The sequence below is a fragment of the Glycine soja genome, chromosome 11 (assembly GCF_004193775.1).
Source record: "Glycine soja cultivar W05 chromosome 11, ASM419377v2, whole genome shotgun sequence".
NCBI classification, from domain to species: Eukaryota; Viridiplantae; Streptophyta; class Magnoliopsida; order Fabales; family Fabaceae; genus Glycine; species Glycine soja.
Genome location: NC_041012.1, coordinates 42,273,438 through 42,288,739, shown reverse-complemented (window position 1 = coordinate 42,288,739; position 15,302 = coordinate 42,273,438). Strand labels below are relative to the sequence as shown.

The 15,302-nt window shown below is 30.0% G+C and overlaps 1 protein-coding gene across 1 annotated transcript; it reads right to left on the bottom strand.

Moving 5' to 3' along the window:
• Nucleotides 1-11,862: 11,862 nt before the first annotated feature.
• LOC114376825 (ethylene-responsive transcription factor 4-like) lies at nt 11,863-13,025 on the bottom strand. The gene has a single exon (XM_028335119.1). It carries the CDS (start codon nt 12,883-12,885, stop codon nt 12,217-12,219), a length of 669 nt encoding a protein of 222 aa, XP_028190920.1. The 5' UTR covers nt 12,886-13,025; the 3' UTR covers nt 11,863-12,216.
• Nucleotides 13,026-15,302: the final 2,277 nt, after the last annotated feature.

Below are 15,302 nucleotides of genomic sequence, written 5' to 3'. Positions count from 1 at the left end.
ATCACAATAGGAATTAGGACATAAGGTATTATATTGATGTTTGTTTGTAACCATGTCCTGAATTGGCCTCCATTTCAACACGGTCAATAGTAGTTTCCGCGTTAACGAGGGTCTTGGTACGCAATTTCGGACGCGGCCTCTAACAGTCTAATTAACCTCAGCTTCAGGAAATTTCCTTGAATTGAAGGCATCCCTCTCACCAATAGGAAAATTCCAAAATAACGTTTCACGTGCAAGTGTGAGATCATGAAACCAAACTTTGTACCATTTTTATTTCCTCATATTTTATCTCATACTTTTTTCTCTAGTTATTGAAAAATCATTAAAAAAATTAGTAAGAATTTAATAGATAGTTTTGTTAAAAAGTAGCTAGCTAGCATAGAATACAAACTCAATAGTCTCCAAAACAATTTACTTGTAAGTTGTAGCAATCTATTCCGCACGTTATAAATGGGGTCTCCCCTAGTGTTAACAGGTTTTCAACTCAAAGATATGCAATCAAAATTCAATATTTTACCCTATCAAATTCATTATTTCAAGCCCATAACAGGGATTAGGCACAGAAATATTCTCTCTTTTTTTGGCAATTGAAATTAAAATTTATAGGAACACGAGCCCTCTCATCCAATAAAAACGTGCAAAGGGAGAGGCAAAAAGCCTCATACACCACTTTCGGAACCGTAACAGTGCTCCATGTTAATACTTAAGTTCTGTTTTACCATTGCAATACAAATGAATGAAGGTTCTTAAATAATGTGAAAATAAAAGACCCACAAAAAGAGTGTCAATAATCCAAATTGGGATCTTGGGTTGAAAATGGTTTTAATGAGTATAGATGTAGGTAGTTATTTGTAAAATTTGATGGAAAAAGATGTGAATACAATTAGCCTAGTACCTGCCCATATATAAAACATAAAATCTGTAGAAACTTACTAGACTTAATAAAATACTTTTTAATAATGTTTTTTTATGACTGTATTGTTATTCAATATATTTTATTTATTATTTTTTTATAATTTATTGAAGTGTGCACAATAGACTATAAATACTTAAATATCTAATAGATAAAAATATGAATATGATTTTTTTACTCGAATGAATATAAAAGTTATTATCCAAATAAGTATACGTATAAGTCGATGTGGATATTTTTTTTTAAAATGTAATTATGGAAATGAGTATGACCATAGTACTATACCATTCTTATAAAAGAAAATTAAGTTCATATTATTAAATATTTTATGTTATACTTGTCAAAATAGTTATATTATATTATAATAATATATTTTACAATTTCTTTTATTTCTCTTAATACTATTTTTTATATTTCTATATGTTATTATTTTCTTGTAATTAAAAAATGTAATGTATAAAGTAATATCTCTTACACTATGTTTAGTAGAGATGAAAAAAAAATTTAAAAAAAAAAAGAAAAAGAAAAATAGGAGGAAAAATGAAAAAAAATCATTTTCTAAAGTCAACTTTCTTTTAATGTTTTTTTATTTTCTCTTTAATTAAATAAAATAAAAATATCATTTTGCGTATTTTTTTTCTCAAATTTCTTTTCTTTTATTTTCATTTTTTCCTAAGCACCCCTTATTAAAAGATAGGATACAGTGGTCAAATTCAAATATTCCAAATCCACTGCGTACTTTTGGGGCCTATATTTTGGTTTTTCAATTTCAACGCGCCGAGAAGGAAACTATGCGACAGGAAGGGATTGAAAGTTGAGAGTAGTTGCAGGCTTTTTTTTTATTCTTTTATTTTTACGATTTATTCTTTCTCCATTTTTTTTCACAAAAGGTGTCACCTCAATGCACAACAATAAATTTTAAATTAAATCTTCAATAAAGAGAAAAAGGACACCAGCCGTCCATACCTAACCATTTTTTATCATTTCGTTTTTTCTTCTGTGAGTGCTCTTCCACTGAGTTCGAGTAATTATATTCATATTTTTTATTTATACTGTACATAAATAACTGTAGTAGCAAATTATAAATTCGGTGCTTTATAAAAAAGAGTGTCATCGCCTAAGTTTTCAAAGACAAACTAATCATTATGACTTATGAGTATTAATATTCTTTATTTTTCTGCAAAACGCACACACATATAAACTATTATTATATTATTTATTATGCTAGGTTGTAACCTTAATTATATTTTTGCATAATCATCTATTTTACTTAATAATTTTAATTATATTATACTCTTTCGCTTTTATATAAGATCCAATTACTTAATTTATTAATATTAAATAAAATAATAAATTTAATTGATAATAATAAATTTATTTTAAATTTATAATATTTTATGAAATTATTATTATTATTAATATTTTTCTTTTAATGAGTGATATTTTTAGTATAAAAATAATTAATATAAAATATATTATAAATTACATATTATAAATAGGTACTCGTATATTTTAAACTTGTTCCCTTTAAATAGAAACAGAGGAATTACTTAGAGTTTAATTTCTAAACCGTAAAAGGTTTTATATTGCATAAATCCAGCAGAAATGGCTTTAAGTTTAACTTTTAGGATTCGTTTTATAAAAAATAAATTTTTTTACACATACACAGTAACAGTTTCTAATTAGGTAACCTTGTAAAATCTCAGTGCATGAACTTGTTCTCTTATACTTACATAAAATGTTATTTTAGTAAGTTTTCCAAATGAAAAGTAATTAAGCCTTGCAAATATCTAAGGTAGAAAAAGAACACATTATCATCTCATAATAAAATAAGAAGCAAGTAGTAAGGTTAAAAAAGCGTTTGAGTAGAATGGTTTTAATGATGATGAAGGCATCCCCCATGTTCGAACGGAACGGAATGCGTAACAGTAATGGCTACATAGGGTCCCACAGATGCACCCGCCGCCGTAGCTGTCTGTCTCTGTCCCAAACGTCACCTTGATTCCTGCACCATTTTTTAATTTTCCTCTCTCACACGTGTACCCTTAGTAATAAATCATTTCAAAAGTTATCAATATCATTTTTAACAACTTTTTAATTATTAAATTATTCTTTATTTTGTACTAATAATTATCTTTGTATTTAAATATTTTCCATAAAATAAAAATATTTTCTTTTCACGCAACAATCTCGTTATTATTATTTTCTCCATCTTATTATAATTATCATCATACATATTATAAGAGATACTAGAATTAACAAATAACTGTTAAATATAAAAAATTATACCTATTTTAAGACTTTTTTCCTTTTTATATAATGATTATTATGGAAAGAAGAAAGTAGCTTTCATCATAACTATTTTAAAAAATATACCTAGTACAATTTATGATTCTTTTACATTTAATTCGTCTTATTTTTTAATTCAGTTCGATGTAGACATGATAATTAAATTCAATTTCGACTTGATTTTGATGGTCAAATACACCTTCTTCTTTTCTTAATTAAACGGAGGCTATAAGCCATTACATGGTAGGAGAAATCCACCTTATCTTGTGTCAAGCTTAAGTTTTTTCTCAAAACAATGTCGAATTAAAGTTCTGGAATATGAACCCTTGCCTTGCACAGTTGCACCATACACATACACACGCGCATATACTGTAATTTTTGCATTCTATCTATGCTAGAATTCATAATACATTTTTAAGCTCTATTTTTTATAATTATTGAAAATCTGAACTTCTAATTAAATTGTTATAATTATTATATATTTTAACTTACAGTATTATTTAAATAATAAAATTGAAATTATAAAATAAATTGGTACTATTTTTAAAAATTTGTATCCATGTTGTTTATTCATTTTAAATGTTATATAAATTAAAATATAATTAGTTATTTAATATATAATTTATTTAAAATTACAATAAGTAATTTAATTTTTTTAAAAGGTAAATAGATTTCCCTAAGGTTTTCTACCTCAGATAAAGATAGAATTAGATTTGGTTTTTAATTTTTTACACCTATGTCTTTTAAACAAACCAAACTAAGCCTACCATTAAAAAAATAAACGAGAATAACTAAATAATTTGAGATTATTATAATTTAATCAAATATAAATTTAAGTCTTAAATATATAATTACATTAAATATTTATAAAAAAATTGTTATTCAGCTTAAATAAAAATGATTAACTGATTAAAAAGGATGTGAGAATATTATAAATTATTTGTTATCATATTCAATTCCTATAAATAAATAAAATAAAAATATATGTTGTGATTTAAACAAGAAAAAAAAAACCCACCCTAAACCATCCTCATTGTTTCTCGTACTTCAATGAGAATGGAAAACACTTTTTTATATTAGTGTTGAATTGATTGAGAAACCGGGTTCAGTTATGTATATATGTATAGTCTTACATTTTTATATTAAAAATTAAACAAGAAAAATAGTTATACATCTCATTACAATCTATTATATATAATAAATTTATTAATATTTAAAATAATTCAAATAATGCTATATATTAAATGATAGGATAAAATTATTTCATAAAGATGATAAATATTAAACTCTAAAAAATATTTATATTGAAAACTAGGCGTAAAGAATTCATGCCGTGTAATTGTGATTACTTGTGCGATTCTCCAACTCAACTAGTGTGATTGATAAAGTTTGATATAATTAGTAAATAAATAAAAATTTAAAATTTTTTATTTTTATTTAACTTTTAATTGTATATGCAATTTTTTTACTAAAAGATGTTAAACTCACTTTAATATATTTTTTAATTAAATTAATCTTTAAATTTAAGAGCATTGAAAACATAGTTACTTATGCTAGTTGCTCAAGAATCACCATGATTTATATAGGCAACGTAGTTTAACTTTTTTTTATCAATAAAAAATTACTTTTTGAAACCAAGAATTAGCAGAAAAATGAGAAAATTTAAGTTAGTTACTCATTTTAACAATCTTAATGATTAAGGTCAATTTTTTTATATAGAATTCTTAAATTTACGTAATAATTAAAGCTCACAAATTCATTTATCTTTTTTTACTGTGGAAAGCTTAGAAATTTAAGAAAAATAACAAGTAATCATATACTTTCCCCCCACTACTGTGAAAAGCTCACATATTTAAGCTCACAATATAAATACTCTTAGTTAGAGAATTCCCTAGAGAGAGAGTAAAAAAAGAAGAAAAAAAAAAACCCCGAAGCGATTAAGAATTTAAGATCCAAGCAGAGAACAAAATCCATGGTTATTCTGAAACCAAAACAAAAGAGAATCCTCAATTATTTGCCTCCACTGGTGATCCTTCATAATAAAGCAGCATCTTGGCATATCAAATTTTAATCAATACTTTATCAAATTGACAAACTAAAGCGTGAATAATTCGTTTTCAGTCGACATTTTCTCTTTTAATTTAATGCAACTTATGAAATGTTGCAATCCGGAGGAAAGTGCTGCGCAGCCATAGAGTGCCCCACTAATCCCTTACTTATGCCAGGTGTTAAGGAGAATGATTGCTATTTACCTAATCGCCGGAATAATTAGTCAATTTTTTATTTTGCTAGTAAAACATTAACTAATGATATTTAAATATATAATTAGATATTTTTTTGACTGAAAATATATAATTAGACATTAAGAGAATAAATAAATGTAAACATTTGGTTAAAAAAAAAAAAAGGTAAACAGGTAGCTTCTATTTTTAGTTACTCGGTATATCTTTTCATGGATCCATCGAAATACAAATTAATATTCCTGAACATATTTTTCAGTAATATTTTCTGATGGCAGTTGTAAAGTTATGCATCAGTTAAGAATCAAGGACACCAGGAGTTTATAAACACTTTCTCTTCTCAATTTATTGTGGATCCTTTTAGAAAGATTAGATTGTGATGGTCATCAAAGTGGATAATACCTCAAATAGGATATCTTAATCATATTTATATTTATGGATTTAAGGTTAAAAACATTGACACAAGAAAGAAAATCTAGATCATTCTTATTCTTTAGCTTTGACTCGTTACTTATAAAGTTTTACATCATTTAGGAGTCGAGATCACTTGTTGTCTATAAATATCATCTTCTATCAAGTCAGTAAGACATCTTTTATAAAGATAAAATTATGATAATTATCAAACACTTGAATAAATAATATTTTAAATATGATAACATTGCGGATTTAAAATCAAAACAGATTCTAATTTTAAACTATTTATTGTATAAAAAAATCTATAATTCACCTATACAATACTAATAACAAATGTGAAAAATACATTTTTGACGTGCGTTTTTAAACTTTTGTAAAACCCATTTGATCAAGTTTTTAAGTTTTTATGTTGATGATTGTATTATACCTATTTTACCATAATTTTGTAAAGTGACTGAGTTGGGTGGTAATAATAATAAAATAAAAGTAGTACCACAATAATAAAAATGATTTATCCGGTGTAATTTTTCACATGTTAAGTTCATTAATAACTCACCTTCATTCAATCTTAATTAGCTAATTAATTGTACAATTTTTTTTGGAGAGAGTAATTATGTCTCTCCTATTTATTTTATACATCCACTTCAGTATAATCTCTCTTTTCCCATTAAACTAACACTAATTACTAACAGTTTTTAAGTAAACTTACAAAATAAAATAAATGACAAAAATAATTATTTTTTATGATAAATCATGATTAATATCTGTAACATAAAATGAAAAAAATAAAATTTAGATAAATTTATATGTAATGCTGTATTTTTTTGTGCCTCAACCAAAGAGTAACAACCATTGCATAAGGTGTCTCAATTAATATTTGTTACATAAAATGTCTTTTTCTTTTACCAAGAAAGTATTTTTTCATTTGCTGATGGATCATATACTACTACGTACTCTTGATTATAAGGGTGATGATGGTTAATATACTACGATTGTTATATTTTTTTCTATACTATTTTTTATAATACCACCACTGTTATTTTTTTTTTTTGTTACACAATGTTTATAACAATTTGATTAATAATTACAGCATTATATATGAAATTTATCTAAAATTTTCTTTCTGCATTTTATCAAACAAATATTAATCATGATTTTTTAAAATAATCATTTAATGGGCCATTTTTATAAGATATGAGATTATCTGTTTTTAACTGTAAAAATAAATATTTATTTTGTTATACTCTAAACAAATAACGCTTGATTAAGTTAATATTTCTGCATTTGTTATACTGTTATTTATTTTGTAAGTTTACATAAAAACTGTAAATAATTAATATTAGTTTAATGGAAAAAGATAAATTACATTAAAATGAGTCTTGTATAATTAATTAATTAATTAAAATTGGTTAAAAATAGATTATTAATGAAGCTTAAAATAAAAAGGAAAAAAGAAGGGAGAGCGTAGATAATGATTACGCAGTAGGCAGAGGTAGGGTCCCACCAAAAGCAGCAGCCGTGGTTGGAATAGTGGGTCCCACAGTTTTTGCATTACACGTGCATGGCAAATGGGATGTGCACTCAACATCACATTTCCGCCTTCATTCAAACTCCCTACTCCACGCAGCATTCCTATTCTTCCTTTTCATTTAGTTGTATGAAAATAAAATAAGCAAAAATTTAAAATTTGATATGCAACATAAAAAAAGGAAGGAAAAATTTAGACTTTTGTTTCTTAAATTCAATTTCTTCTATTAATTTTAGAATTTGAAAAAATTAAATAAAAACTTATAATCAAAGCATTTAAAATATGTTTTCGTCTTTTAGAATTCTAAACCTATAATGAACGCGAATTATGTGAGACACATGTTAGTATGTTACGGAAAAGAACATTATTCTTCATGAAAATCAACTTAAAAATTCTATTTTTTAACATGATTTTTTGAAAATCATCTTAAAATTTTTAATTTTTTATAGTTTTAAAATAAAAATATATATTTTAAGACGATTTTTATTAAAATTGATATAAAAATTTGTTTTCTAAAGCAATTTAAAAATTATCATAAAAAATATTAATTTTTCCCAACGTTAAATTTAAAAAAAAAAAGTTAGAAATTATCTTAAAAAATGTCAAATAATCAACTTTAAAAGCCTTTTTTCAATAGTGTTTCCTTTTATGAAAAAAGCGTATTAGGATGGAAAGAAAGTGTGCATAGCCATGAGAGTCCATGACATACTTGTATAATCTTATTTTATTTTCTTTGATGGGTAAAGGCTACATATGCCATCCCATGCCATGCATCAGTGACAAATTTTAAATTTGCTTTCCAAAGGTGAATGCATAGATAGCTTTGATTTCTGGTTCTCTTTCTTCTCTATCCAACAACTCAAGTAAACTATTATTATTTTCATTTGTTTTAATTCCTGCCTGATTCACATTATTGGAATCCTTCAACTAACCAATTTTGCATCCTAACCACAAGAGGCCAAAAAAAAATAGCTATAAAAACATCACTTGGCTAAATATTACGCGGCACACGTCATGCTGTAATACATTATTTTATAATTAAAAAATTGTACAAGATGGCCGGTGATTGCAACATCTGAATTCTGAACAACTTATTAGGCTAGGCCCTAGTGTTAGCCCACAGGACCACACTCAATATTCAACTAAGAAAACTAAAGTGTGGAAAGAAAAAAGTCTTTTCTGCAGTGTATGAAACCAAGGATATGTTTCCTAGAGGAGATATTGAGAGTAAAAATGTTTTTAAATGGTGAGAACCACTTATATTATTTACTTTTAGTCATTTTTTATCTATTTTTTTTTTCAATCAATTTTTTTTATGTCTCACTTACTTTTACTCGTTAATTTTATTTTTATCTATTTGATATCTTTCCATCCTACCAAACAGGGTGGAACTGGAAGGGAACTACTTATTGACAAAAAGGAAAAAGGAAGGGAGCTAATAGAGTGCTTGGTGCCAAAGGTATGCTAAATAGGAATAAGAAACCAAATGTTTGGGTAGCACCCAATCTATCGTGAAGCACCGCTTAAGTGTTTTGTTTGTGGGGTCTGTAAAAGTCGGCAGGGGCATAATTAAGTTACACAATGTTTATTTTTCTTCTTCTTTTCTTTGTATATTTTCAAACGTCATCTTGAATTTGATTAAGCTTCTTGCAGTTTTGCTATCGATCGAGTGCTCAATCTATTCCGTCTAGGCAAAGTAAAGAGCCATCTTAACTAAAGCGAAACAGTTTTTTTTTTTTCTTTTGCAATAAATTTTATTCCCTCCATTGCGAGCTAGTTTAAATACAACTACAAATTAAAGAACTTTAAATACGTTAATAACGTTCAACATACCAAAAGCTTACCAAAATAATCAATGAAAACAATGCTCATTAGGAAATTGTCAATCATCGGGACTTTTTCTCCCCCTTTTATTCAAGTCCAAAGAAAATAGCGATAGATGTACAATTGTCTTTGATGGAATTATTTATTTAAAAAAGGTATGATGAAAGGGAATATATAAAAAAAAAGAAAATAGGATTCAATGAACCAAAATATGGCAAAGATGCACTCTCCCATAAATAAGCGTTATTCGTATTTTTTTGTGGCACAATCATGCTTCATGAGAATTGAGAATTAATCCCTTTTAAAATATATACAATATTACAATTAGACGTCTCTTTTGAGTTTTGATAAATAATTCTTTGTCTATTACGCGTCTGCTAAAGATTTATTTGCCTATTCAATATATCTAACTACTTTCTAGTTTCTTATGCTTGCCCTCTATGTTTGCGTGGGTTTGGCAAGGAACCTTCGTCTATTATGGAATCAAATAACGCATGATCTTACGCTCCGGCTGCAAAGTCATCTAATCATGCTCAAGTCACATGCTGAGTTCGACCAAATAAAAAAGATCACTTGCTGGGTTTGAAGCTCAGTTTATAAAATTGTATACTGCAACGTTCGTTGTTGAAAGGTATTACTAAAATTCTAAACACGAACCATTTCATGTCACATGCGTACACATATCATTGGATGCTAAAATAGAGTAAAACAGCGTGTATTGTAAAATTTACAAAATATTTTGTCGTAAATTTGAAAGAAAAAATTTGAAAATCCAACATCCATGGTAAAAGGAAATACTTTTTAAGTGAATGTTTTGTATGTATTTTGAAAGAACTACTAAAAGTGGTGGATCTACGACCTCGAGTCGGTGTAGGTGATAGAATAATAATTATTGTTATAATAAAATATAAAGACATAAATGTTAAAATTATAAAGTTTTAGTATATGTATTCAAATAAATTACATATCTTGTAATTGAAGGTAAAAAAAATGGTAAGTAGTGGTTTCAAATATATAAAATAGAAGGGATAAAAATATATAAAAAAAAAAACTCAATATATTTGCTTGTAATATCATAAAGTCGGATTGCATTTACACACCCTCAAACATATGTAGATCAATTATTGGCTACACAAGGTTTACTACGTAAGATTCCACTTGAGCTTCCTTTGCATTGCGTCAATGGAGTTCTCCTTCTAACGATATAGTAATGGCATAGCAGCATAACTCTGACGTCCAAGTCCAGGGATGCATGAATGAATTATGCGTACTTGCTTGAGATTGTTATGGAATATCAATAAAGAACACAAATGGTGTGTTAGGTTGTCCTTCGGTCATTATGAGTTTGTCACAACTTATCCAAAAAAAATTGTTGTATGATATGACAATTGTTTTTCACATGTAGGATTTATCTTGTTGTATGATAAAACAAGTGTCCTTCATATGTAGGGTTTATGTTAGTAGAGGTTGTGTCATTAATAACAATGGTTATGTGATTTTGGGGATTGATAGTTAGCTAGACAGAAGAATATTCTTGAGAATCATTGTATATAAGGATAAGTAGAGTAATTAATCACTAGAGTTTAGTCAGTAAACCAAAGTTATTCAACCTTATTATCCTTCTATTTCAATATCAAGGTTGAATGAATAAATATGAGTTTAGAAAGTTTAAATAATATGTCTTCCTCAATCAGACTGTAATTTGATCTCTTCATTCTCATTTTCTATGCACTTTGTGTCGGAGACTAGGGGAATTTTGTGTCCTTCTGGATCGGATTGTAATTCGATCCCTCCATACTAGACCTCACTAATCAACTGATAATCTCATCGCTTCCTTGTGCGATAAAGGCCAATCCAATTATCCTCGAGAAATACAGCATTAAGAGGAACACTCTATAACCATAAGACAACTTGACCTGCGAAGGTCCAGCTAGCACAAATAAATATGATGACACAATAATATTTTAAGAATATGATTAGGCATTATGATGTGTCATAATAATGGACCCATGAACGTCAGAAAGACAAACTCCACACACAAAGATAAATAGCCCTCCCCTTGACCTGAGACAACAAATTAAGTTTTACAATGCTTTAGATTAAGTTGTCTCCCTTAAAAAAAAGTCTTTTTCGAAACAGATAAATGATTATAAATTTTTAAAAAAATAATTTTAAAAATTTTCTTTTACTACTGGAGTCATTTGTTTTTTTTTTTTTTTTAAAAAAAACACGGCATATTTTCTCTCAGCTAGCACGTAAGATTTTCTTAAAAGGGCTAATTGAATGACCTTTACATACTTTACTTAATTTTTGACCATTATGAAATTCATTTTCATCATTCAAACTTCTAACCCTATCCTTCTCTGAAATGTTAATTTGGAAGATAGATCGAAATGAGTGTGGCAGCTGTCGTGTAGTTACATACCCCACGCACCAATGGACGCTGGAGTCACCTTGAAGAGAGAGGCAAGAAGAGCCACATGTCACGTGGCGGCGGGTCAATCAATCAACGCCAACAACAACGACCACTACTACCAAGTACGCTTCACCCACATCTTTTCTTTCCTTCTTCCCCATTCATTCATATTCAATTCCCCTAACTCATTCCGGCCAACATCATTAACATAAATTGAAAAAGTATATCACAATCAAAATTATGCAAACTTTCCGTGTTAATTTCATTGAACCAAATTATGGCTGCAAACCAAAAACATTACACCGCAGTACATAATCAATTAAAACGAAAGAAAAACCCGATAACCATTTCGTGATTTAAGAAACAACAGGATGAAACCGGTGGTGGTTCCTCTATGTCGCAAAAAATTGAGACAATCATACCGCCTACGTATTCACATACTTTCTTTTCTTTCCCTTCCCTTCCCTCGTTATTTTCCCTTATCGGAGGCTGCTACTTTCTCTACTTATATAAAAAAAAACTAACGAGAAATTCATAATCCGAAACACAAAAAAAAAAAACAAAAAACTAAAGGGGTGAGTCAGACTTTGGATCAAGCGATCTCATGCGGAGGAGGATGGTTAAGGTCCAGATCGAAGATTCTAGAACCGTTCCCCTTAACCTCGCCTTCATTATGGTTCAGATCGATAACAGAGGAAGAGTCCGAGTCGCTCGTCGTCGCGTGGAACTCACTCGCCGCAACGGGATGATGATTGTAGCCAAACGCAAAGCCACGTGGACCGGCCATGCCGGCGCGTAGGACAGCGTCGAAGTACAAAACCTGATTTGCCGCAGGCACCGCGCCGGTAAAAACCGGGAACTGGTGCTGGAAGGGGAATCGAGCGGATGCGACGGCGGCGGGGGCGAGGTTGAGGTCTAGAGGCGAGGAATCGGCGGCGACGTCGCGGTCGCGGCTGGAGGACTCGACGGTGCTGCTCTGGCTGGGGCTCGAGTTCTTAACATTTTCCAAAGGGAGAGGGAAGTTTGTCTTGGCCTTAGGGCCGCGAAACTCTCGTGCTGCGGCGTCGTAGGCACGCGCTGCCTCCTCCGCCGTGTCGAAGGTTCCGAGCCAGACGCGGCTCTTCTTGCCGGGATCTCTGATCTCCGCGGCGTATCTCCCCCACGGCCTCTTTCTCACTCCACGAAAATGCACCTCCTTCACCCCGCTGTTACCGTTACCGTTAGCCTTAGCGTTGCTTGTCTTATGATCCCTCGGCGCCATAATAGTAATTAAACTTGTTTTTTTATTCCGTTATTGCGGAGACGGAGTTTTGTGGCAGAGCGTGAGAGAAAAGTAAGAAAATGATAAACAAGCATAGGCATACAGATGAGATGAGATGCACCTAAGTGGGAGGGAGCAGGCGCGTATTTTATAGATGGGGATGGGATGGGATGGGCCATGCATGATGCATGATGAATCCGAGAGAGAGAGAGAGAGACAGTCAACGATGAATTTGACTGTGCTGTGGGACAATGCAAATTACGTGGCATGTGGGTTGTCCAGACAGCAGACAAAGGAGTTGGTTTCGTCTCATCATCACATCATCCTACTTATCCTACGGCTGCGCTGTGGTGCGGGCAACCCTTTCTCTCCCACGCGCCTGTCTGTCTTAAATGAAACTTGCATTTATTTTTGTGGTTAGCGTTTTTATTTGCGGTGGTTAGGTGGTGATTTGTCGGAATATGGGCAGCTTTATTTTCTTTGAATTGCCTTAATTTGTGAAACTGTAATAAATTAAAAATGGGGTGGAGGAAGAGGATAGAGATGGTGTAGTAGTAGCAGCAGCAGTAGTAGTACATACGTAGAAAAGTTGTCGGCGGAATCTTCTGTCTCGCCGCGTGACTTGATAGTATTATCTGATTATATTTTAGTAATGAATGAATTATTACGCGTCATGAGTGATGGCTGCTATTGTTTATGGGCATGGGAAACGCTCATGGACCAAGACAAACCAATCTGCGGCGGCTAATTATTCTTTCTTCCATACAATACGAAGGAAACGTGGACACGCGCGCTCCCACACTTCAACGCGTCTTCGTTAACCTCACTATTATAATGGGACTTTTTTTGGTTAGGTTAGATGGATTTCATTTCCTCTCCACCATATATTTTCATTCTATTTTTAATCTATGATTGAGATCGTCCCATATTTTCATGTCTCCAAAAATCTCATGTTTAGAGTATTTTATTATACTACTGTACTTGATTTAAAATACATTGTTCCGCAGTGCGATACAAATCCGACCTAAAAATATAACAAGTTTATTTGTCAAGATCCAAATCTAACTCAATCGGTGTGAGGTTATGTTATGCTAACCACCTCCCACTACTCTCAGTCTCTCTCACCAACCTGCTCCTTTCCTTGTTAGTTCCTGCGACCATCCCGACCCGCTTGTTATTCCCCCCCCCTTTTTTTTTTATTAGATTAGTTTTACTGAGAAAACTCATCTATTTAGTGCTTAGTCATAATTCACGAGGTATTAAATTATGTAAGTTTTGAAGAATGAGGGATCAGGCGACTTTTTTAATTGTATTAAAATACTAGTACTCCATAACTGCTGTACATTAGATGATATTATTATTATTATTTTGTTTTTGACATGTGAAGAATAAACTGGGGCTGATCTTGTAATTACGGAAAAGTTTTTCATGTATGATTATAGCGATTCAAATATAATGCTTAAAATTTATTTTTCTGAATAGATTTTTTATTTTTTTTACTGCAATAGACTATGTACTTTTTTATTTTTTGAGAGTATAGACGATATGTACTTATTTATGTGTAAGTTTCAACATTCCTATAAACTAATGTTTAAACATATGGCCTAATATGTAAAAAAAAAAAAAAAAAAAACACATATGGACTAATTTTGATCTCAAATTTGACCAATAATTTACACCAATATTGTTGAGATATACACAATTTAGAGAATTCTAGAGTATCATTTTCAACACTCTGATCTTCATTAGGCATTCTCATTATTATTATTTTTTCTTTTAAAGAACATTTTTCCCGTAACTAGCAAAAATAATTGTCTCAATCATCTCATCTTACTTTTTCTTTTTAAACTATAGCTGTGTATTTGATCTTCAATTTTAACCGTATTTTTCCTTCTCCTAACATCTATCCTCCTTTCAAGATGGTGTACTTTGATGCACAATAGTACATTAAATATAGGTACATCTTAATTTTAGCAGAAAATCGAACCTCAGTTTACCGCATTCTGCTGTAACTAACCTCTTTCCCTACACCTAATCCCAGTTGGTAATCCTTAGTGGTCTATATCTCTTTCAATTTACCATATCTTATCTTTATTTCTATATATTGAATTTCAGTATTTTTTAAAAGAATTTGTTAATAATATTTGATGAAAATGAAATTATTTCATTCTCACCTCATTCACAAATCAATATTTTTTTATATCTGCAAAATATTTTTATTCTCCTTTACGGGAACTTTTGTACCAAACATATCACGTTAGATTTTTTTTCATATATACCAAACATATCCTCGGTGTATAAGAAAAAAATCCTTATAGGTTTCGGCTAGCATTAATGAACATTCATTAATATACGTTCAATTCAATGTTTTCGTAATTATAGGTCCACGTCTACCATCTAGAAGTCCATATTATTGT